Source organism: Varroa destructor, unplaced genomic scaffold (genome assembly GCF_002443255.2).
Source record: "Varroa destructor unplaced genomic scaffold, Vdes_3.0 BEIS01000003.1, whole genome shotgun sequence".
Taxonomy (NCBI): Eukaryota; Metazoa; Arthropoda; class Arachnida; order Mesostigmata; family Varroidae; genus Varroa; species Varroa destructor.
Genome location: NW_019211456.1, coordinates 2,322,421 through 2,346,252, shown reverse-complemented (window position 1 = coordinate 2,346,252; position 23,832 = coordinate 2,322,421). Strand labels below are relative to the sequence as shown.

Sequence of the window (23,832 nt, the reverse complement as noted above, 5' to 3'; positions counted from 1 at the left end):
GTACTATGTCTTCTTATTTATAGTGTTTTACTTCTGCAATTATTATGCGTCAGATATGGATGTGTGCTAACATTTTGTCAATGACAAAGGTTCTGTAGAAAAAACAGGTAAAAAATATTAGCAGATTTGATGGTACCCGTAAAGATTCGGTCCGATGATACCTACCTCTTTTTTCAGTTTATTACAGACATACCTATGCAATTCATTGACGAAAGAATAAGGCACGGTTAAATAATGCAATGATTTACATATATTTCAATAGAAGTAATCCGAAAAACTCTCAGTTTAACACTGGAAGAAGTTCTTTCTCAAATGCTTACTTTAAACAGTCTTCTTGAACCTTCAAAATAGTAGTTGGCATCTTAAGCGGTTAAGAATATGACAGCTTGCTCATTCGATAAAAAAATCTGTTCTCCGAAGCGATAATTTACGTCTAGAAAGCCTAAAAAAGTGCTGAAGGTTTGACCGGGTATATACGGTGATCAGTCAATTCAAACCTTTATTTGTAAACTTCTACGATAACGACCACTGGCTTGTATGATGGTGCGTTGTTTTGGTAAAACATTACCTTGTGTTCGCAAACGCGGCCGTTTTTCCTTGTTCAATTTGCCAAGTAATGATGCAAAATGCACCGCCGTTATCAGGGCACCCCAAGCACCCAGTCAAACATCAAGACACATGATCTATGTAGAGCTGTCGTAGCGATGAAATCTAGTGAAAGTCGGCTGGGTTTCAACCTACTTAATTAATTATCTTGTTGATTCTGGCCGTGCATAGAACGAATATAAACTCAAAAAAACGCTATGTTAATAATATTATGGGTGCGTCAGAATACTGAATTCTGCACAAAATATTAAAGTGAACTCTCCAAAAAAGTATTCAAATTGAGTGCCGTAAGAAAACTTTTCCACATTTTTTAGACAACAAAATAGAAGACGGAGACTGATTTAGTTGGGAATCCTATAGTGAACAACTCTCCGAAAAAATATTAACCTCGACCTATTTAGAGTTGTACACGATGCTACAATAGACGCCAAGTTAATTTTAATTGTGTTTCATTTCACTTGCGATTGAGTACTGTTGAGTACGACTGGCTTCCAGCATCTCGAATATAGATAACCTAATCTGCCCCTAATTAGATAGAGAAATACACTACCATCGGACTTTATTTAAGTATTGAGATCATGTTAGTATTTAAGTCACAGTACCGTCTATCCAGTGCTTGTATTTTAGAATTAAGTTTATATAACATTAATTTACCTATTCATAAAAAGTTGTTGCCACTAAATTTTCAATGTAGCTTCTATAAACTGACAAAAATTGGCAATTCTTCTATATTTTACAACAAATAAATGCGAAAACATCTAGCCTTAGGCAAGGAGTGATCCCTTGAATAGGAATTTTACGCGCAAAGGCTTACGTGCGAATTATGACATGATGTGCGTACGATGAAGGTTTCTAATATAGCATTTATTATAGAAACATTTATCTGGATTTGATATCGAATGGCTCGATGCTTGCAAGTACATACATCTAAATAGGGCTGAATGCTATATTCGTACCACTGCATAAGCACAGAGACATGACGAATGTATACAAATAATACCTATTTGATGTGCAGCAACCGGCATCCTTTGAAACCATTGAATTTGTTTATGAACCTACCAATTTGATGACTGACGGTCAACACTGGAGTAGATCTTCGCGTGAGTTAAGTGTGAAGGTCTTAATAAAATTTATTAGCCCTGATAGTTTATCTATCGATACGATACAGTTTTTTTCGTGGAGCGAGTTCTTTAGCCAACCCGTACACAAACTGTACTTGAACAATGTTGATGTTTTTCTTTCGCCACCATCACAGACACAGTCACTGCAACAATAATCACAATATTGGAGTCGGCGTAACAACATTGACGGTACAACAGCGGAAGGCCAGGTCGCACATCGACGGTCGGCTGCTGCTTGGGGTTTTGTTGTTTAAGCGGCATAGCTCACTCATTCAGTCAGAACTCTCCGCGGCCAAACGAACGCCTGCTGCGTTCTGCTGCTGCAGCCGCCTACTCAAGTTTTTGTCGTATGCTAAGCAGAGTGATGAGTTTTTCTAGAACGACAACAGCAGACAAGAAAGGGTGGCTGTGTCAACCTGTGGTACAATTTGATACGACTGGTTTTGGTATCACAAACCGTTCCGCTGAGGGACAGCCGCAGCCTGTCAAAGAGATCCATTAGTGGTGCGTTCGACTTAAAAATATACTATCTTTGCATGGAAGCTATTGCATAAAACACATCAAGGAAGAACCGTGATAAACATCTATTCGTTAAATGGCATGCAGCTTGAATTAATGCATGCGATTGGGTAAAAACAAATTCGACGTGTTTACTCGAGCCCAAGATGAGACGAAAATACTTAATGACGTAGTGTTTTTCGTCAGAGATTAAAACTTGAATTTTGCAATCAAACATTTCTAAATCGTATGAACATGTTTTTACCCAAGATTGCGACGAAGTTTGCTCAAAGAAAAATAAACAAGATTATTCTTATAATTAAACGATGCCAATTTTTTTCAAAAATAAAGAATAAGGTTACGATTTATTTGTTGTGAAAATAAATTTTATTGTAGTAGTCCATGGAGGTAACTATATTTGAGCTCGCTTTTTTGTTTTTCAATCAGGATTTATCTCAAATACGGAAAGCATCGCTTAAGGGGCCGGGGAAATTGCGATCGCTAATCATATTCTATTCCATTAAACGGGTTAAACTCGAGTATGTGCGTCGTGAGTGGGCCGATCCTGGGAAGGAATGTAATGGTCTTGAATATTTTTAGAGGTTTGGCTTGGCCCAACACACAGGCTACCGCACAAATTGAGTGGCGACAACCTCTTGGGCCCGATGATGAGGAAAACCTGTAGGATCGTTATGACAGGAATTCGTTTGATTTTACGAAGTAAAAACATTGTTCGTTATACAGTTGTGAGTTTTCTAAACAGAACTTTCGAGGAACGCAATTTACGCTGGACAATTAGGAAATACGTTGTGATTTTAAACATCAAATTTGATTTTGGATTAAAATATACTATGATAAATGTACCGTATGTTTTGATTGCTTATAAAGTTATCTATGTCGACCTGTAGGTTCTCTGTTATCCTAAAATAAAGCTAATCGATAGCATCAATAAGACAGAATAACTTTCCGTTCGTCAATCTGTGCCCACCGTTTTTAGTGAAGAGCAGTGTTACATCAGAAATGTATATATATACATCAAAAATGCGCTATAATGGTGGCATAAGGGCGCTAGTGAGTTTGCAGGACTCTGTGTCCTAGTGTTGTCGGGCACGTTTTATGGCACATTTCAAATGTAGTGTGGTACTATTGCTAGCGGATGGTGCTATTTGCTGTGGGTGAGAGAAATAGAAGTTAATAGTTTTCTTGGACGTAGAGTGCCTCACAACTAACCGCACTTGGACTACACTACTACGGAGTAGAAGTACGGTAGGAGTGTGGATGCATCTATTCGTCTTTTTTTTCTCAACACTGCTCGTCATAGACAATAGGTTATTCCTATAGCGACGGTTGGTCGTCGCCGCCGCCGCCGCCGCCGCTATTAATGTCTTGTGATGGCCGCACTTCTGCCGCTTTGACCGCCGAGTCTGCGCTGTTTCCGCTCACACCGCTGCGGACGAAACAGAGTAAAGCTATCTGACTGTCTGTCTGTCTGATCTTGCGTGTGCGTGCCAGCCAGCAAGCAGCCGAACTCGAGGCAGCGAGCTCCTGCCCGGTTCGCTAGCTGTTGCTGGCGCTGCTACTGTAGCAGTGTTGTCGGTGTGTTGATGCTCGTCGAAAGTGAGCACCACAGTGTGTCTGTCCGTCTGCTGAGTAGTCCCGGACGGGGGTTGTCGCAGCAGCCACTGGACAATCAGCGCTGGCTGGTAATTTCTGCTCCATTGCAACGCTGCAAAGCAAACTGTGCACCCTCATGGTGCTCTCGACGGAACTGGCATAAGTAATAGGGGGCAGCAGGATCCATTCAGGATTGGCCCGTTGCCGTCCTAGCGGCTACCAGCTTCCTAGGCCCTAAATTCTGCTAAGTTTGCCCCTGCTGCGTTTCAGATGCTGCTGTTGTATGAGTTTTGTATGTAATATGTCAGTCAGCCAGCCCTTCTTCAACCGTGGTTATGCAGAAGTAGCACGGCGCATCATTGATGAATAATCCCCATAAGGCAAACGAGACGCAGTAGGCTATCCGAGATCAAGTGAGTCTACGCTGACACGTATGGATGACAACAGCATCAGTACGAGTAAAAATAAAAACATCAACGTCCAAGGGCATTATAGCGGCAAACAGACAACGACACAGATCCGGACACACCGACATCGACCCACAAAATGGTACAGTTCCAACAATAACAAGTCCACTCCGATGTTGGTGAACACGCAGCGCAGTGACGGGCTGGAGTAAACAGTGTCGTGTGAAGCGTGCGATTGAACTGCACTAAATGAACTAACCCCAGTGAAGCAGCGGTGACAGCGTACGAGTGCTGGAATTGGCGGAGGGCCCCTTTCTTCCAATGCGGCCGCCGTTGGGTTTCGGATGTTGCTCCTTTTACTGCGCCTGTCGTGACCGCTATCGCCATAAGCTCGCTTGTCTCGTGAAAGAGTCGCGTTCGACGTCGTCGACGACAGGTCGTGCCTCTTATAGTACCGTTCAGCAGAAAAATGCGCTGGAGGTGAATTGCTCAGGAGGAAACAAAGCCGTTAGTAATTTCTGATGTAAAACTATTCGTACTACTGTTACGCTTGCTGTTCTGTTAAGCTGTAGCCAGACTGATTCGTGTATATAACACTGTCAAAAAATCTCCGAAGTCCGAAGATAGCTGAGCGCTAAACTGATCTGTAATAATAATAATAATAATATACAGCTCTTCGACGATCGGCTGTGCCTGTTCTAAAGAAGCAGTACTGTTTACTATAGACATTTTAGCGACCCTGCGTATTATAGTCACTCAATTACATATTGTTGGTAGTCACGGTCATTTGATGCATGTGCTGTGATTGCGACTATTTCGGGTGCTTTAACCGTGTGCTGCTGCTATTACGATCAGTATCGGTCCGCAGCATGCTGGGGCCATCTATGTACAGTGGATGTGAGCTTGTAATGGTAGAATGATCGAAGTCCTACTCAACTCAGCAGCGCTCAAGTGGAGCACGAGCAAAAACGAGTAGTTTTGTTGCTGCAATTCCCTATCGAATTTCTACTGCAGCTTAAGTATTTCTTCTTGGCCGTAAAAGTACTGCTTTTAAGTTTTCTTAGTCATCACCTGTTATCCGTCCAATGCTGATACTAGCGACAACCAAACTGTAAGTTGATTATTACAGCAAGACGAGTGTACTGCTCTCTTCCATTGCGCTTTTGATCAACACCTTAGAACTTCGAACCTGAAGTTGAAAGGAAAAGGGAAAAGACCATCGACAACTTTGTTCGTCATCATCGAGACAAACATCTCAAGGAAAAGGCAAAAGAACGCAGGCTGATTTGTAACTGGGTTACCATGTGAATCCCCAAAGGCTGGAAATGTCAACACCGAACACTGGAACTACATATGACAGCTAATATACATCCACTATCAATATTAACGAAGTCAAGCTAAACAAGCCTACACAATTGCTGGGTAATACATATCTGTCATTTATCATTTTACCTATTTCTACTTTACAGTATCTAGTCCCCTGTAATTGTGAGGGGATTCTTAACGGTTCACGTGGCGTATTTTGCGTTTGCAGAACCTGCCGTGGTTGGACTATAAAAGCATGCAAATTCAGGATTTTGCTTATCACTCAACAAGTTACCTTAAATCATCAGAGGGCTAAATTATAGTTCAGTACTACTAAGAACGAGGGTAGTGAAAAGCGCGTGTTTGTGCGCGATTATCCGAGTGTAACTGTCTACGCAAGTGATGATCGTAACGATGATGATGATGATGATGACATAGATGACGTTAAGGCCGCTGCAACTAGTGTCCTTTGTGTAAGTGATTCGGTAGTTTAAAAGAAAACAACGTACGTGAAACCGGCTAAATCGAAAGACAACAACGTACCAGTAATTGTGATCATCAGGTCGGAAAGACAGCTGCCTCTGGAGCATTCATTGCGTCGGTTCGTGTTTTAAAGCAGTGATATGCACCAATAAGTGGCAAATGGTTGGCCAATGACTATCGTTTCTGGCCACAAGCAAGTTGACTTACTTTATACTGTAATGGGTAATTTTATCTACTATGTTGAGTAGAATCAAAATATTACCTCATCATTGCAGACTGGAAAACTAATAACTTCCTACAAAGTAAAACGTTATGTTGGACAAATTTAGGGGATCTAGCGATGGGTATAGTTTACAATTTTTGGACGAAGGAGACAGATAGGCTGTAAAGCCCACTGCGGCTGATCAAGAAAGAATACGAAAATTTACAAATGTTTACCAGAAAAGTATGGCGCTTCCTTCCTGTAATAAATAAATATCGCGCACCTGAGGGGAGCGCAAATTCGTGGTTAATGACTGATCAATTTTACTGCAAAACGGTGACTATAACAGTGTTCAATTATCAGTTACTTTACATAATCAAAGAACTTATCCGTATGCTGATGCCAAGTAAATACATCACTCCGAAACCATAGACATAACGCTCGTCATTGTGTGATATCATAGCGCCGGTGGTATCAATAATAATCGAATTAACTGACCATTAGCGTCAGTAAGCTGATTTAGCAGGTATATTTGAAAGGTCTCGTCCACGTCGTTGCGCGAAGCTTAAGAAAACTGCTCGACTTCACTGTGTCATGCAGAGGCTGACCATAACAAGTACAGAACGGCGCACGGCATAGATGTACTAAAGTAACTTCATAATCACTGATAGTCTAAATGACGTCTAGCCAGTGGTGAACTTCAAGCGGGCTCAAAAGAATAACAAATGCTGCTTGGACAATAATGGTAATGTGAAGTTCTTCTACTAAGTGAGAAGATAAGAATGCAATGCAGCTCTGTGATTGCAGTGTTTCCGTACCGGTTTTAATTTTTGTGTCGGATACTTTCGATAGAAGTAGAATTAGTGACCGATTCCAGCACTTGAAATTGCTGTAAAATTGCTGGGTAAAGAGGCCTCACGTCAACACCTAATATTCATTGGACGATGGATAACAATCTGGTCTTGGTTTCCCCATTCAAACAAACTGGACTCTCTAGGCTACAGCAGTGATCGTAACAGACGAATAAGAAAACACTTTTAAACGCAGTTTCTACGAAAACGTGCACAGGTAGATCAAAATCACAAAGCCATTCATTACATACATTGTTCAGGCGAAATATAAGAAACGAAAACAATCAAATCGAATTTACTTTATATGTTTCAACAGTACTCGTAATAACAGAACCAGAAGAAAAAAACAGAGTAACGAAGACGAACGGCCGCAGTGGGAAATCGAACTCCATAAAGTGTGACAGTGGGAGTGTGAAAAAATTGTTTGCGCAAGTAACGTGACGATGGCCTCGGTAGTGAACGGAACCCCCATTCCTACGAATGATGATCTTGTGCACGGCGAGGTACGTAACTTTCATAACTTAATAATAATAATCATAACACTTAAAGTGCATATCTGTAATTATGTTAATTTGTTAAATTAAACTTATATAGCACGATCTATTGCCTTGGCTGGCTCCATCTCGTTTACTAGTACAGTATTGATGAAGTATAATATTTTTCATATGCCCCAAGAATCGGGAAAATACACGGCGGATAAGCATACAAATCCATTAAGTTGAAAGCCAACGGAGGAAAGTTACTAAGACTTCCTGTCAAGTTTATAAAATTACTGGGGTCGTTATATTGCTACCTTAGTTATACATGCGACTGCTATTCGTAGTGCATTAATAATTTTTAACTAAAGAGCTTTTTGCCCTTGTCCTTAGTTGAGTTAGACAACATCAATAAGTCAGCAACTTGGAACTCGTTTCTCGTCATAAATAAAATATTGTTTATTGCACACTGCTTTAGCGTTCTGGCGAGGCATGCAATAGATCAGAGTATAGATTTTAGAAGCTAAGTTGGGACGACATATCGCGTGTGGATGATATAAATAATGAGAAATTAATATATAGATCATAAAATCAAGAGGCATCAGCATTTAAGATCTTTAGTGCATATAGTACATCAAATTGCAAAATATGGGTGACAAATATTAGCTGTTCTTTTTACTGTAGAGCTTGGTAATTAGAGAGCGAATCAAGTGTGTTTCTATTACCTGAATCGGCAACGTGAACGTTCTGAATCAGCTTACCTAAATAGAGTTTGTGTTTGATGATCCCTTACGTGTAGCACCTAACCGTGCATCAGGTGCTAAATTGCTCATTTAAAATTTAATCATCTGACGCACAGCTAAGTATTGTAAGAACTAAGTACTATTATTTTATGTTTCTGCTTTGCAACGAAGTAGGCATCAAGTTGAAAAATATGATTTAAGCATTTAAAAAACGGAATATAAAATCGAAATTCGAAATCAAGCACATAACTACCATATTATCAGGCTGTTACAGAATGCGGCGAACTCTGAAATTGAGTAATTTTTTAACTATGTGCCGTCTGCTGCTAAGTACCCCACATTTCTAGACGCCTGTGAGTAAACACTGACGGAGCACCTTTTAAACTCGAATATCAACGCTCAGTAGTTAAGTTTTTGCTCCTCGAAGGCCACAGCGCCGCGGAAGTTCGTCAAAAATTGAAGATAGAGCAGTGCGAAAACGGTGCAAACGTTTTAAGAACGGAGATTAGAGTGCTGAAGACCACCGAGAAGATGAGCAGATGTCGAAACCCGAAAGATAAGGACACATTACACACAGAGGCTCTGCTTTTGTCTAAAAAAGTCTAAGGGCTTGTCGGCCAAAACTGGCATAATTATAGCTCAAAACATTGTAAATGCGGAATTCCATTTCTGCAGTAAATCCACTACAGGTTAGTAACGTGTAACGTATTCCACGTGCAATTTGCAAAACTTTAATCAACGAACAACCCGTCTGAAGCATATGGTCACCATAGAAAAGGCATGGTTCAATCTTTACCGTCGGTCGAAGAAGGACCAAGGACGTGAGTGGCATTGCTCTAGAGAGAAATTGAGTTCGGTGGGAGTGTCGAGTAGTTTCGGACCTAAAACAATGGTAGAATTTGTCATTGGTAGAGTGGATATCAGAAAGATATGCTGACACTCGCCGAAAGTGAAACAATGAATGCGGCCCGGTATCCCGTTTTCCTCCGGAGATTCACGGCCGTTGGCACGACAATCACAAATGCGCAGCTTGGTTACTTTATTTTTAACGTTGGCTTCAAATTTCTTATTCCCTCGACCTAAGTCCGTTTGATTACGGGACTTTCCATGACCTAAAAAAACACTAATGAGCAAGCATATGCCACTAGTTATTTACCTTGAGAAGCCATAAAGAAATTACACACGAAAACTTGAATCGTGGATGTAGATTTGTCTAGGTGATGCCAGAGCCCTAAGATAAATGTATGAAAAATAAAGGAGGGTGTTTCTAACATATACTAATAAATAATCATCATTCTAGCCTAACTAGTTCAAAGTTACTAAATTTCAAAATTCGCGAAATTCGATTGTAACAGCCTAACTTTATAGAAGCTGGAAAACGCTTGTTTTCGGCGGATGCAGTGTCACATTTAAATTTTTAACCTCGAACCACATCTTTCATAACAATAAATAGCATAACCAATAACTCTCTGTATGTTTTAGGGCATTCTATGTTAGCAAAGCATGCGATATCACCAGAATTATTTGCTGATTACTGGCGACTGAGTACATAATTTTCAACTACTTCATCAAGTATAAACGGTGTTGACGTACTAAGCATTAATTATTTACTAATAAATTTTTAGGAGCAGAAGTCGAATTCCGTTTATGTCACTGTAAACGCGCGCATGTTTAAATTAGGCAGCTTGCTTTAAGAGTAAAATTATTGGCTGAACCTGCTCGCCTCTACGATCAGGCCATGTTAGAGTATCCCTAATCGTAGAATATGAACTCTTTAATTTTTATATTTAGCAAATAAACATATTTTTAAACTAATACACGTTTTCGCAATTCCATTTTTTTTGACATCGGTCGAAGTATTAATCTTATTAAACGATTCTCTTCCCTATAGCTAAAGAACATCCGAAATATGATTCGGCTGACTCAGACAAACTTGGAGATGTTGAATCAACGCTTCTCCGGTTACCAGCACCCGCCTTCCATCTATTTACAGGTGATTTTTCCTTCTCCAAATATTATTGTTAGTAGTAAGTGTGTTACTTAGTATTAAGGGAAGTAGGAAGCATTTTTTACTTTGCTATTTAGCAATCTAGTAATCGATGTTTGTCCTCAAAATGGTTATTCTAAAACATGCCTTTCGTCAGCATCCTTCATTTGAAAAGGAAATTTTGGTGTCATGTCAGTGTTGTTGTTATTTACGAGTGTGCGCTCTACAGTATTCTTATTTTTTATAATGTTTAATACAGCCCGAAGGAAGCATGAACGCTCTGCGCAAATGGGAGATCAGGAGGAGAGTCACTGAATACCAACGACGTTACGTTGGAGATCGTGATTTGTGATAGCTATTATATTATGTTAAAAAAAATTTTGATTGTAGTTAAAATGTGAATAGCATGTAGCTTCAACAAAATGCGCTTATTTAATCAAAGACGACCGATTTTTTCGCGCCATATTCTCTCTAAAGTAGGGTACATAAATTAGCCGCGATTTGACCTCCTCTACCAATGAAATTGTTTGAAAGGTAATATCGACATAATTTATACAATAACTTGCCGGCCAGCAACTGGTTCTAAGTTGTTTTATCAAACAACAAGAAACATTCCTTATAGAAAACTGTGCTAGAGGAATTCCTTCCTCCGCCGTCTTTGCATTAAGGCTTCCTAAAAAAAGCCGTTGTGTTGCACAGCGCTTGAGACATACAACATTGCTTTAATTTAGTTATTATAAAATTTTTATTCAGTAATGAAGGTAATTAATGTAGTCAATAAGCGTATAAATGGGTTATAAACATTTGTGCAATGCTTTAGGAATACGAGTACCTTACGTCAAGGCTTGATGACTTTCAAAGTCGTGAGCAGGAACTTCTTGACGCTCTTGGAGATCCTTCTACCGGTAGTAGTTCAACAGCAACAGGTGAATACGATTTTGTACATAAGGTAGTATACAATCGATATTAGAGTTTAAAAAATCCTTAACGAAATGCTCCTGCAATGGACGCTTTGGTCGGGTTCTAGCTTTACACAGGCTTATGTACAAGAACATATCTATGGGATAAACGATAGTCATATTCGATTGCTCCAAGGCTTAAGGTGTGGCATTTAAATATAATTTCTCTTTATAATTTCCTTTCATTTTCAGCTATAGGTGCTAGTGTGACCAGTAGTATTGGAACTAGCAGTACTGGGTACTCGACAGCTTCTGGGGGTACCGGGTCGTCATCTTCTACGGCGTCTGCAACAGCCTTGTCATCAACTTCTGGGGCTAATTCTGCAGTAATGGGTTCATCTTCGGCGTTCAATGGAAACCAGAGTCCTGATGATACTAACTTTGCCGCGGCATTGTTAGAAGGCGAGTTTTGAAACACGGCAGACCCCTTAACGCAAAGCTTGTTATATATATATATATATAGCATAAATATTAGGCAATTTAACCATATATAGCGCATATAGCTACTCGCTATGATAGCCTCATCTAATCAATGGGTAGCGCGGTCAGTGGGCATAGCCTTGATATCATATTGGCTTACCCGTATTTCAGGTGGCGTTGCCAATTCCATAGGCGGCCGAGGCGGGGCTACCAGTGGAGACGGCGGAGCGCCACGATCGCCAATGCGAAGCGTCGTTCGGATCGAACTGCCTAACGCTCAGCACACCACAGTACAGGTATGGAAGTGAAAATATTTACAATAATAATTATGCCATACCATTAACACATGAAACGGTTACGTATGGCTCGATGTCTACCAATACAGTTTTAATTAAATGGTGTTCGGTTAAATATTACAGAATAACAGTTTAGCTGCCAGATGCTCGGCATATGAGCGTCGCTATAGGCTGTACTTCCAGTTTTTTTATTGTATCTTCTTAGGTTCGACCAGGCCAGACTGTCGTGGAAGCGTTGGCAAAGGCGATGAAGCGACGTAAGTTAAGCCCTGAGATGTGTCTCGCATACAAGGCGGATTCAGGAGAACTTGTTGATTGGGACACCGATATGGGTGCACTCGGAGGGGATGCTGAGCTTAGCGTACGAATCAGGTATGAAGACAGGTATAATATAAACCGCACAGCTTTAATGAAATATATGGAATATGCATCCAATGAATGTGGTAAATATGAGAACAATTATATATTTTCATTATTTATTATTTCCAACAGAGATAAGTTCCCGGTTACCACATCGATATCACATAACTACGTCCGCAAGACGTTCTTTTCGTTGGCATTTTGCGAGTGCTGCCGAAAACTTCTATTTCATGGCTTTCGATGCCAGACCTGTGGCTACAGATTTCATCCACGATGTGCTGACTCCGTACCAGCGTTATGTCAACCACTTCGAGTCGACCAGCAGTATTATAAACAGTGAGTGTACCTATCAGTTTTCCATACGTGCAGGGAGAATCTGTATAATTATATATTTATCTAATCCATTTAATATATATATATAAAGAGAGAGGGACGCTCATCTAAAGTGGCAATTTTTCTCGTGAATTGTTTCTAATACCGTATCTAAACAAGAGCAAATTCGACGAAATGTGCTAGAAGTATTGTTTGAAAGAAATGTTTATTCAATACAACCACTACTTACTGCGATTACATCTTCTATTCGGATCTAAATCGGGCTTGCTTCAAATGTTTCCGTTGTAATTCTGAGAATGTTTTCTGGAAAAAATAAATGAGCGAATCCACGTTGACGTATCGAAACCCACTGGACCCTCCCTCAAAGTTACCAACCGGGCTCAGATTTGGGCTGGTCTGCAGCAGCTTGTGCTTATTACACGGCATGCTTATATTTTTATACAGCTAATTTTGAACTAATGGGCTAGCATCAACCACTGCACCATCTTGCTGAAAAACGTACGGTTTTCTTTCGGACACTTTAGCTATCCGCAGTTATATAACAGTTTGCAGAACACGCAAATAAACACATTCGCTTTCCTGGAAGAAGCATAATAGCATGGCGTCTCTTTTAGTGGACACTACGTTCAGAGAATCACCGTTAGCCGGAAATTTGCTTTTAGCTATAATCGGAAGATTATCAGAATCGTAAGCAGGTTAGCCTTCAATTTTTCGACTGAATTTTTTATCGACAATAACTATTGTATTGCGAGAAAAAAATTTCAAGACGACTTACTGCTTTATTTTCGAGAGAATTGAGTAGCAAAAAAAAACGATATCTTAGTTTTATTGCTTCCAAGGAACATTATGGCACGTAATGTGTATCTGAAATCTTCTTCAACAATCCATGACAACGTACGTTCACTCATGTCAAATTTATTCACTAACGCCTTCACCGAAACAGAAGGATCATAAGTTATGCACTTGTGGAAGGCGGCAATTAACTTTAAAGTTTGCTCTGTTTTTTTTGTAATGGATTTTTTGTTGTGCTATGCTGCAACTTAGTGTTCTGTTTCTTCTGCAACCGCATACTCGTCTGCGACGCGGTAAGCTTTTGATTTGGGGTGAGCCAAAAAGTTTATGATTTCGGTGGTGTCATTCCGGGGCGTAGAGGCTGAATTCCAAAAACGACGCATTGTTACCCGTCACGACAAATTTGTTGTTTTGCTGTAGGAGGAACTGGCTCTCGTATGGTAGGAGGAATAGCAGATGAACGCATGCCCTTTATGACAAAAAAACTAGCCAAAGTTTGTCCCTTCTTACGTTTCGTACTTTGTATATGTCTATTTTTTTCGGCCTCGATGTAAAAGATTGCACAAAAACGCCGAACTGAGTACATTACCCTTTGCAAGTGCTAATGGAGATGCCGTTTATTTCCTGAAACATTAAAGGTACTTTCTTAAACTGCTTTTTTCTGGTGTCCACAGTTTATTAGCAATGCAAGACGGCGTTGAGCCACCCCCAGCGCATTATAAGCCATTCATCGAAGAGGCGTCATCCCCGCGTGCGATTCCAGGCGGCGGCGCTGGACGTGGTGGAGATCCGCATGAAGGCGCTGCAGGAGCACCCCTTACTGCTCAACGGGAGCGGTCAACATCAGCGCCGAATGTTTCCTACAACATGGTGAACCAGGATTTCTCTGCTGATCTGTCCAAATACAAGTCACAAGTCTACTCATCACCAGGTGAGCACAGACACTTATTCTAAGCTTGCTTGAAAATTTTTCTAATGGGTCAGCTGGTGCATTCAAATACAATACCTATTAGTACTTTCTGCTAGTTGCTTATGTAATAAGGAACATGTCTATTGTACGTAAAAAGAAAAGGCGTGCCAACAGAGTCAGGAAAGTTAGATGGTTTTGTTAACCTAAGTTTTTATTATCATTTACATGTCTAAACGTTGTAAACTATTAAAGAAATGTAGAAAAGTGGCCTTACAAAGCGCACAACCTATGATCTTCTTTCACCGTGATTTTACGTTTTCACGCAATTATCTATACATAAAAGCTCATAATTTACTAATAATCACCATATTTGATCTAGAGTTGATTTTAAGAGTAATGACAGGTATAAAACACTTGAGAATCTCTATACGAATTATTTTATTCTTATTAGATACGAGGTGTGCAAGAAATCTATTAGCAAGATCACATTGCATATTCAGGATGGTATTAAATAACGGGGATATGCATCAACAAAACAAGCTATTAACGTTAAATAAATGCGAAATGTTCCTTTTTTGTTGAGATTTTTCACATTGTTAGGCTTTGAATAGCCCTATGGTACTAGGATAATTATATGACTTTTTCGTATTGCAAATTGTCTTTGGTGATTATGTTCTGTTTTGCTTGTTTGTGTTCTTTGGTTTTCCAATCTTTGCTTTTTTTTTTTTTTATTGTTTGTTTTGCTGCGTGTTGTTGTTGCGTATGTGGCTGGCTTCTGCACCTGCCCGCCCCACCCTACCTGGCGTATCATCCTGCAGAGAATTCTCCTCCGATTGCGCCGCGTGGCCTTGCTTCAGCATTCGCCACGTCAACTTGGAGCGATACAATCTCATCAGCCTTTCGCGGCCATCACCACAGTAATAGTCAGCACAGCTCGACAAGTTCACGGAAACCCAATAACAGCAACAAACACCATAGTGTCCATTTAAATTCGCCCCAGCAGCAGCAGCAACAGGCGTCCTCGTTGCACAGTAATTGCAGTTGTGTTTGTACTTCTGCTACTGCCACAGGCAATAACAATATCACCTGCACAGGCAACTGCACAACAAGCACAGCATGCTGCAATTGTTGCTGTGGTTGCAGCAATAATGGCAGCAGCAGCAGCAGCAGCCATAGCCACAATAGTAACATCAACATATGCAGTACTAATCATAATAATGGTAATAATAATTACAATCTCAACGGTAGTAATTCCGCTTCACGCGCAACTTCAGTAGCTGAACACAGCGGTATACCAAAGCAATGCCTAAACGACCCGAGCAGCAGCGCGCAGTTACACCCATCAGTTGCTGGTGGGGGAACGACGATAGCGCCGACACAAGCTCCTATGAGCTCCACACAGCCGACACAGTCTTCTGTGAGCGGGGGTGGGATTAAGGAGTTAGTAATGACTTCCCTAAGAAACGGCGGGAGTAACATTACCAAAATTGCCGGTGGAAGTAGTTCTGGATCAAACTTTGCGTACAACTCCTTGATGGTGGGGAGAAACTCTGGATTGACGACAGGAAGTTTACGACAGCATAATCGTAAGAGCGGAACCTCGTCGAGTTTCGGACGGCGGACAGGACTTCAGCGACGAAACAATTCATCAGCGAGCCATAACGATGTCCCTTTGAACAGTCACAGTAACAATAGTCGCTATAACAATAGCCGTAGTAATAACAATAGTGGGAAAACTGGTGGCACATGGCAGCTTGGTTTTAGTAGCATAGGTTCGGGCTCCCAGTCATCTCGTCATCACCTCAACCATTCAAATCATCAACAGCAGGCCACAACGTTACACAGCAGCTATTCGGTTAACCGAGGTTTGTTTTCGTTCAGTTTTGTTGAACCTATTCCACTTGTCTTGTTTTTATGGTTTTCGATTGGAGTTGTGTTTTTTTTTTTAATATCGTGGCTCGATGCTGATCATTTACGTGAAAGAAACGGAGTTTCATACCATTCTTGCCCAGGATATGTTTGATTTGCCGACTAGCTATTTTGTGTTCTGCTAGCTTACATTTTGCTTGATACTACACTGCGTTGCATTTCTGATGCCGGAGTTCGTGACATTTTAAGCTAGTGGCGAAAGGCTGCTTTTACCAAATCCGGCATGGTGGGCTATAGAATCATTAAAAATCAACACGATAATCGAGCAGTGAAAATTAAAACATGATACACATCAACATCCTACTACGATTCTGTAGAAATGTTACTATACGAATCGTTCGAGCATAAAAGGGCGCTCAGCTTTCCCGATCAGTCCTAAAATTCCTTAGCTTTCCGATAAGTTGCATGAAAGCGGGCAATCAGAAATTAACTGCTATGTCACTAACAGCTGCTTACTTTCGATCATTTATTTTAGTGCGACTTACTAAAATGTATTTTACTTCTAAATTAGTTATTCTCGCTATTGAAACCAGTCTGAACTACCTTGGATCTCCATTTAATCGGTATATAGCTTCGATTAAATGTGGCCCTGCATCTTAGAGATAGGTTTCTTGATTGATTAGACTATACTACTACAAAAGTTTACACTGACAGGTCGAGTGTGCTAATGTTTGCTTTTAAACCAGCGTCAACGATGCGCTTTAATAACTTTGTTTAAACGACATTGGATTTCTTGCTACGCTTTCGCTGAAAGCACAAAGCAAATACGATTAGTAAAATCCTAATTGTTATATATACACTGCAGGTTCTGGTTTAGTGCCGCCGCGTTGCTCACAGGTATCATCTGCCTCACCTACTAGGACGCAAAGTGCTCAGGGTTCACCGACGTCGTCGCACAAGACGCCTAGACCACGGGCCCGCTCTGCAGACGAATCTTCGAAAAAGGCGGTTAACCAGAAAGTATGAAACGTTTATATGTAATAAAGAAAAACATTATCAACTAATTTTATTTCTTCTCCTTGTCGGATTAATTTGAATGATGTCGGTCGGACACAATCGTTTGTTTTGTCGCAACAATTTAACGTGTATTTGTCGTGAACTGTTTTAGTCAACGCGTGAATCAATCGAGGACTGGGAAATACTTCCCGAGGAAATCCTAACAGGTCCTCGTATTGGGTCGGGTTCCTTTGGAACTGTCTACCGAGGCCATTGGCACGGTCATGTCGCCCTCAAGAAGCTCAATGTCACAAATCCAACCCCTGCACAGCTTCAGGCCTTCAAAAATGAGGTTAGTTCATTTTCAAGTAGCAGATATGCTTCATTCAAAAATGTTGAAAATACACTGTCTTATCTACGTACTACATGCTTATATCATTAATATTGCCACTCTTATTTATATCACTTCTTATTAGGTGTCGGTGCTACGCAAGACTCGGCATGTGTCTATCATTCTCTTTATGGGATGCGTATCTCGGCCTCAATTGACCATTGTGACGCAATGGTGTGAGGGCTCATCGTTATACAAGCATCTTCATGTTCTTGAAACAAAATTTGAGATGCTGCAAGTAATCGACATTGCTCGACAGACTGCCCAAGGCATGGACTATCTACACGCGAAGAACATTATCCATAGAGATCTCAAGTCAAATAGTAAGTTTAAGATTTGTAGGCTAGTTACCCATGTCTAATTTCTTACATCTACGGCTATTCGGTTGTACGTACGCGACTCGATAAGCGGCATAAAATGATAATGCCAAAACCCGTTAATAACTAAATGTTGTTTTCTCTATCTTTTGCGCAGATATCTTTCTTCATGATGATTTGACTGTGAAAATAGGGGACTTCGGTTTGGCGACAGTGAAAGCGCGCTGGAGCGGCTCAAGTCCATTCTCTCAACCAACAGGGTCAATCCTGTGGATGGCACCAGAGGTTTGCGTACTTTGATTACATGCAAATATCTTCTTAACAGAGCAGCGTTTGAATAAATTGCTAAGGAACTCAAAGGTGGATGTGCGCTGATCAACTTTCGATTAGAGTTTATGGATTTTCTCACTTGGCAGTTGACTGTATCCTGGAAAAGTTCTCTTTCTGGCCATCATTGCTTCTGCGTCGTTTAGTAGTGCACTGTAGCGGCAAATCAAACATCCTATCGTACCTGTTGTTTCAGGTGATTCGAATGAAGGATCCTGCTCCGTACTCCTTTCAGAGTGACGTTTACGCGTTTGGTATTGTCCTGTATGAACTTGAAACTCAACAATTGCCCTACAGTAATATTAACAACAAAGACCAGATCTTGTTCATGGTTGGCAACGGTTTTCTTAAACCTGATATGGCGCATGTTCGAAAAGATGCACCAAAAGCTCTGGTGCGTCTCACTGAGGATTGCATAAAATTCTGTAGGGATGATCGACCTCTGTTCAGACAGGTGGGTTAACTGTATATGGTCCATCTAGTTTATTACAAACCTCCGTGTATTCTCTCTCGTGCATTAATACCTGTGTTTAATAATCTTGTGTCAGTAAACAATGATGATGAATGAGCTTTAAAAGCTCTGAGGTAAAATTTTACGACGTTATACCTTAAGGCTTGGCTGTTCCACATATAATTTTTTTTGCCTAATCTGAAACGTGCTAACTCATTACAGATCTTGGCATCGCTGGAGTCTTTGATGAGGTCATTACCTAAGATTCATCGTTCTACTTCGGAGCCGACTTTAAATAGGACGCATTTGCAGAGTGAAGACTTCCTGTTTGCCTGCGCTTCACCAAAGACGCCATCGCAGTTTGGAAACCAGCCAAGTTTTACCTTCTTCTCTGCTACCGGGAACTTCTAAGCCGAAAGTGTATACAAGAGCATGTAGAAGAAGTCTAAACAACGCATGTAATTATTCCATAAAATTTGCCGTTGTAGCTACTACAGATTTGCATTAACCTAAAGAAAGGCAAAAAAGACATCCATTGATGTTGTTATCAATAACATTATTGAGCAGAGATCAACAGAAACTATACAGAAGGTTAATACATTTAACATAACAACAAAACGCAGTGATTTCAATATCAGTCATTGCTCCACGCTTTACGCTCCGTGAATCGCGGAAGCGTCAACATTTTTTTCCTAACGGCAAACCTAGCTATGATCGTGCTATGGAGCCAACTGTTTTACCTAAGATGAACAACAACTTCGCCAATAATATGTGAGATACAGGGTGTAAGTATGCATCCTACACCATCTATGTCTATGTCGAACACTGACTGAAGGAGCTTCGTTCTCACGAAAAAACCCAGAATGGTGAAATAGAGAGTCGGATCTAGCTGGTTTATTACATATGTGTATAAATAATATTCTTGGAATTCTAAAAACTAGGCGGAATATATATGTGTACATACATAAAGAACGGCGCTGCTATATGCGACAAGGCTTATATGGGCCATTTCATTTTTTTTTATGCAAGAAAACGTTAATTTTTAATTTCATTATTATCAAACATTCTGAATTTTTCAGATGTACATGGATCAGTACAATGCAAATTTGCGTTAATGGATTTTTTCGTTGCACGAATTTCAAAAGTGGGGCTATATAGGTCAGCTCTTTTTTCGCATTTCACTGAACAAATGACCAGGTAATTTTTTTCTCTAACATAGTTTCGATATTTTCAAAGCAACATTTTTAAAGACATTAAATTGATTTATGTTACGTAATCGCCCTAAGGATATGGGTCAGAGCGAGGTGGGGCTTTATGGACCACTGCATTTCGAATACACAAGAAACAGGATGCTGACGATGCTAACTTTACGGAGCAGTTGAAAGAAGTAAGTGGCCTTAGAGTACGACTCAGCTTAGCAAAAGTGCGTATATGCGCGTGTATATGTATATATGTCAATTTAAACTAAGGCATCGTAGCTTTGCACTCGTTGTACTACATGTCAACACCTATTGCGGATGAACATACTCATAGATTAGAATTTGCCACGGATAATTATTTGTACCACAATCACACATAGCCATGGTAGTTATACAAGTTTCAGTCTGGTCAAGTTAGTTTTCGAAAATGATGCGCGCTGTTCTGTTTTTTCTTCCCTCCCAAACAAAATGCAACTTGTAGAGTCTCAGTACCTAGACTATTCCAAAAACAGTAAATCTACATGGAATTTTGTCACATTACGTAACAGAACTTCATGTGGGTTGCCAAATCGTAATTTTTGACTTACTAAACGTTAATTTTCGATCTAACTAGACAGTAAATGATAGTAAATAAAAATCATCGGCTTCTCTAGTCATAATCATAAGCCTTTCTTAGAAAAGAAATATTTCCTTTAAGCTTTGTTAAATGACAGACTTTCTCGCACAAAATCATTAGTGGCCCATATAGCCCCACTTTAGGTTAATTATTTATTAAGGACATAAGTGTTTTTGAGTGAACTTTTCTTGAAAATGAATGGATTGAACTCACTCAGTTACATAATAGAAGAACCTTTGACGAATATACTGATATCATATTTTTGTTTTCCGTTATAAAGGTTGTTTTTAACTGTAAAATTTGCCTATTTAGCCCTACCCTCTTCTCTCTCTTTAGATTATATATATATATATATATATATATATATATATATATATATATATATATATATATATATCTAGTAATATTAAATTGACTAACTTCCACTAACATTATGTAAATTTATTAATAACATCTATGTAGAACTACCAAAAACAATAATGATTATAGCAGATAGGTAGCCAAAGCCGAGAACAGACAGAATCATTAATGACGATATCGAGGCACCTGTTTAAGGTCAGCAGTAAAGCACATGCTGCTGCCTATTTGGCTATTTGTGGAACATTGGAGTGATTTCCTGAAGGTGGTGGATAGTGTTGGAGTAGAAGCAACGCGGCATTGTTGACTTGGTAACCTTAGATCCGTTGATATCATTAAGATTGAATACCCATTATGAAGAACAACATACATACATGTGGAGTAGAGAATGGCTTAAGTGCACGATATATATATATATCGGTGTCTTAAAAACAGGAGCCCGACTAAGTGATGTGGTGATGGTGGAACGGCATTGTATGTAAATAGTATACTGGGCGAATATACGGCGGCTGGAAGACTGCTGTCTTGCGGTAAATGCTATTCGATGAACAAGGTGGACAGAGGTGGAAAATGGTGCAGAACGGAGCTTGAAAAACCTGGAAAATTGTTGACGTCAGTCTCATTTGCAAAGAATGAAATGATACGACAGGACATCTTTGCATCGATATAAACGCTCCAACGGAGTGCAAATTGCTTTATATTAACGCTCCTCTTTATCGCTATCGGGCAAGCTAACAGCAAAGCAAGCGTTTTCGGTTACCATTGCTATTACGGTAACGAACAGCAAGTAAAACAGAGGATAGCAACGTCCTAAGGATTTTGAAGCCTAGCAAAATAATGGAATCATTAACCTGGACTCATAAAGTGGGTGAATACTGATTAGATAAGGAAGAAACAGCTGCCATATATTGAAAAGGAATCCTATTTGGTGTTTTCTTTAAGTTAGGCGTTAAGCCGAAGAAGTATAAATGAATGCTTTATGAATACGATAATATCAACCATCAAGCCGAGGTTTAATGCAACAGCAAGTAAAGTTCGAAATTTATTGGTTATCTGTTAGACCAGCCGGGTACTCGCAAATTTTTTAGGCAATTAGCCGTGATAGGTATTGTGTGAAAGTTTATCCCCGCTTGAAGTTTTGCATCTTTTATCATGAAATCAAGGCATATTCCCTTAGAAAAGGTTTTTCCAAGATTCTTCGAATGTGAACATATGCTCTCGAATCCCTGAATCAACCTGAACTTTCCCAGATTGAGGGTCCGAAGTAGTTATCTCCCGAAACAAGTGTTATCTAGCCAACTATGTTGAGCCGGCGAGAAATGACGAGAAATGGGGGGGGTGTACGATAAACGAACGAAGTGAGGTTTTTCCGTGAATGGAAGCGATTCAAAGGATTAGATGCTTCTGAGGCTAAGAAAACGCAAAGGACAGAGGACCCATTTGTACAGATTTATGATATCTTGCATTGACATTTGTATAGCGCAAGTGCTGTAAGGTTGAGTACACGAATGATATATAAGTAACACTATTAACAACAATAATAATGATAAAATAAATCGCTGAACTAAAGCCCAACGTGTGATTATTATTTAAAGGCTATAAAAAGGGTTGAAGTTAAACAAGCAGAACCTTAATAAAAAAAAATAGCAGCAAGAACAATTGAACCATTGGTAATTTGGAAGATGATCTATTTGATATGTGGGTTGATCGGCTATAAAAATGCCAAGTTTCTACATAATTTTCGAAGTTCTCAAAATGCAATTTTAGTATAGTAGGAAAAGGTCTAAAAACTGAACGCTAACAGAACAGGAACTGAATGCAATGTTAGGCGGTAATCATAATTTTTATACCAAATGACTTCATTTTCGAATTCTCATTTTAAAAACGGCCAAGTATTCTCTATTTTCTGCTTGGCATTCTCAGTTTCACAAAGTACAAACAAAAGTTCACAAAAAAAAAGTTCTAAAACAGAATTAAGGAGGTTTCCAATGTCCGTCGGAAATTGGTTCACGGTTGCAAAAAAATACAGAAAAAAGCACTCCCTGCTTTCTTGAACTGTAAACTTGCTTCCTCCAAAACTATAAATCTACCTGCTTTCTGACTGTAAGCCTATTAGGAAATTGCGTTCATTGCGGTTGTTTTTATCTAGGTGGCTCCCTCATCATGTCATAAGCCAATGCGAATTTTTTTTCAAACCATTCTTTAAGCACAGCACTTTTTCGGCAGGATTCTGTTAGTTGCTAAAAAAATGTCAAACGCAGCTTGTTACCTACGTAAGCGACAACTATTTTCAAATAAAACCTAATAAAGTGTGCTGTTTTGAAATTGAGGAACTAAACAGAAGTTTCTAGGTTTAAAAACACTATATCCTATGAACTAAGGCCCTGCATTACGGCGTTCGCAATATAACAGAAGACCCTTATCAACTGTAGGATTTGTTAATATAAAAGTAAATTTATTAGTGTTACAAGCTACAAAAAGGGCCTCCTTTTATTAGCTGGATAATTTGGGTGGTAATATCGTTAAAAAACGAAGGCTATTAATGCCATGAATATATGAATATATGCCATGAATATATATGGTATGAAAAAGTATTTCCTACATATTCGCGGTTAGATGTCAACGTAAACATAACAGGGAAACATCTAGGCTTAAAATGTCTTATACGAGTGTCCTTCCCGATTTTATATCCTTTTAAATTGATGCAACTTGTCAAAACTGATGCATAATATCTGGCACTAGACTTAATACAAGTTAGTATGAGTCATTCTCTTAATATAAGAATTATTCTCTCACCATACAAATTGGAGAAATTTCTGTACGGAAAGGTGTTTGAGGGTAAATATAGAAATATATAGAGGATAAATGTAGTTTTATAAGATGTCACTATGGAAATAATGCGCGGAAGTTCCTAGTTTTACATTTTAATTGTTTTGCATAAGCAAA

General features: G+C 39.6%; 2 protein-coding genes across 8 annotated transcripts in view; one reads left to right on the top strand and one right to left on the bottom strand.

The window, feature by feature from the left end:
* Positions 1-1,921, bottom strand: part of LOC111246333 (zinc finger protein DPF3-like) — an 11,067-nt gene extending 9,146 nt beyond the window's left edge. Inside the window, exon 1 of the mRNA XM_022795778.2 lies at positions 1,666-1,921. The gene's annotated coding sequence lies outside the window, so the exon portion shown is untranslated. The remainder of the gene's footprint in view (positions 1-1,665) is intronic.
* A 189-nt stretch (positions 1,922-2,110) lies between these two features.
* Positions 2,111-22,455, top strand: Raf (serine/threonine kinase raf oncogene). 7 transcript variants are annotated; one of them, XM_086982709.1, is made up of 16 exons: positions 2,111-2,231; positions 7,404-7,590; positions 10,198-10,299; positions 11,114-11,219; positions 11,445-11,654; positions 11,844-11,968; positions 12,174-12,340; positions 12,461-12,664; positions 14,128-14,384; positions 15,182-16,228; positions 17,098-17,252; positions 17,401-17,580; positions 17,705-17,942; positions 18,094-18,221; positions 18,460-18,717; positions 18,937-22,455. In XM_086982709.1, exons 2-16 carry the CDS (start codon positions 7,531-7,533, stop codon positions 19,123-19,125), a joined length of 3,426 nt encoding a protein of 1,141 aa, XP_086838835.1. In that variant the 5' UTR covers positions 2,111-2,231; positions 7,404-7,530; the 3' UTR covers positions 19,126-22,455. The 7 variants fall into 7 exon arrangements, with proteins under 7 accessions (XP_086838835.1, XP_086838831.1, XP_086838832.1 ...); XM_086982707.1 differs by lacking the exon at positions 2,111-2,231 and adding an exon at positions 4,611-5,668; XM_086982708.1 differs by lacking the exon at positions 2,111-2,231 and adding an exon at positions 4,613-4,753.
* Positions 22,456-23,832: the final 1,377 nt, after the last annotated feature.

Coding starts and splice junctions, on each gene's coding strand:
- Raf (XM_086982704.1), top strand. CDS start 4,568: ATGCGGCCGCCGTTGGGTTTCGGATGTTGCTCCTTTTACTGCGCCTGT. Junction 16,229..17,097: donor CAGCTATTCGGTTAACCGAG/GTTTGTTTTCGT, acceptor TATACACTGCAG/GTTCTGGTTTAGTGCCGCCG. Junction 18,222..18,459: donor TCCTGTGGATGGCACCAGAG/GTTTGCGTACTT, acceptor CTGTTGTTTCAG/GTGATTCGAATGAAGGATCC.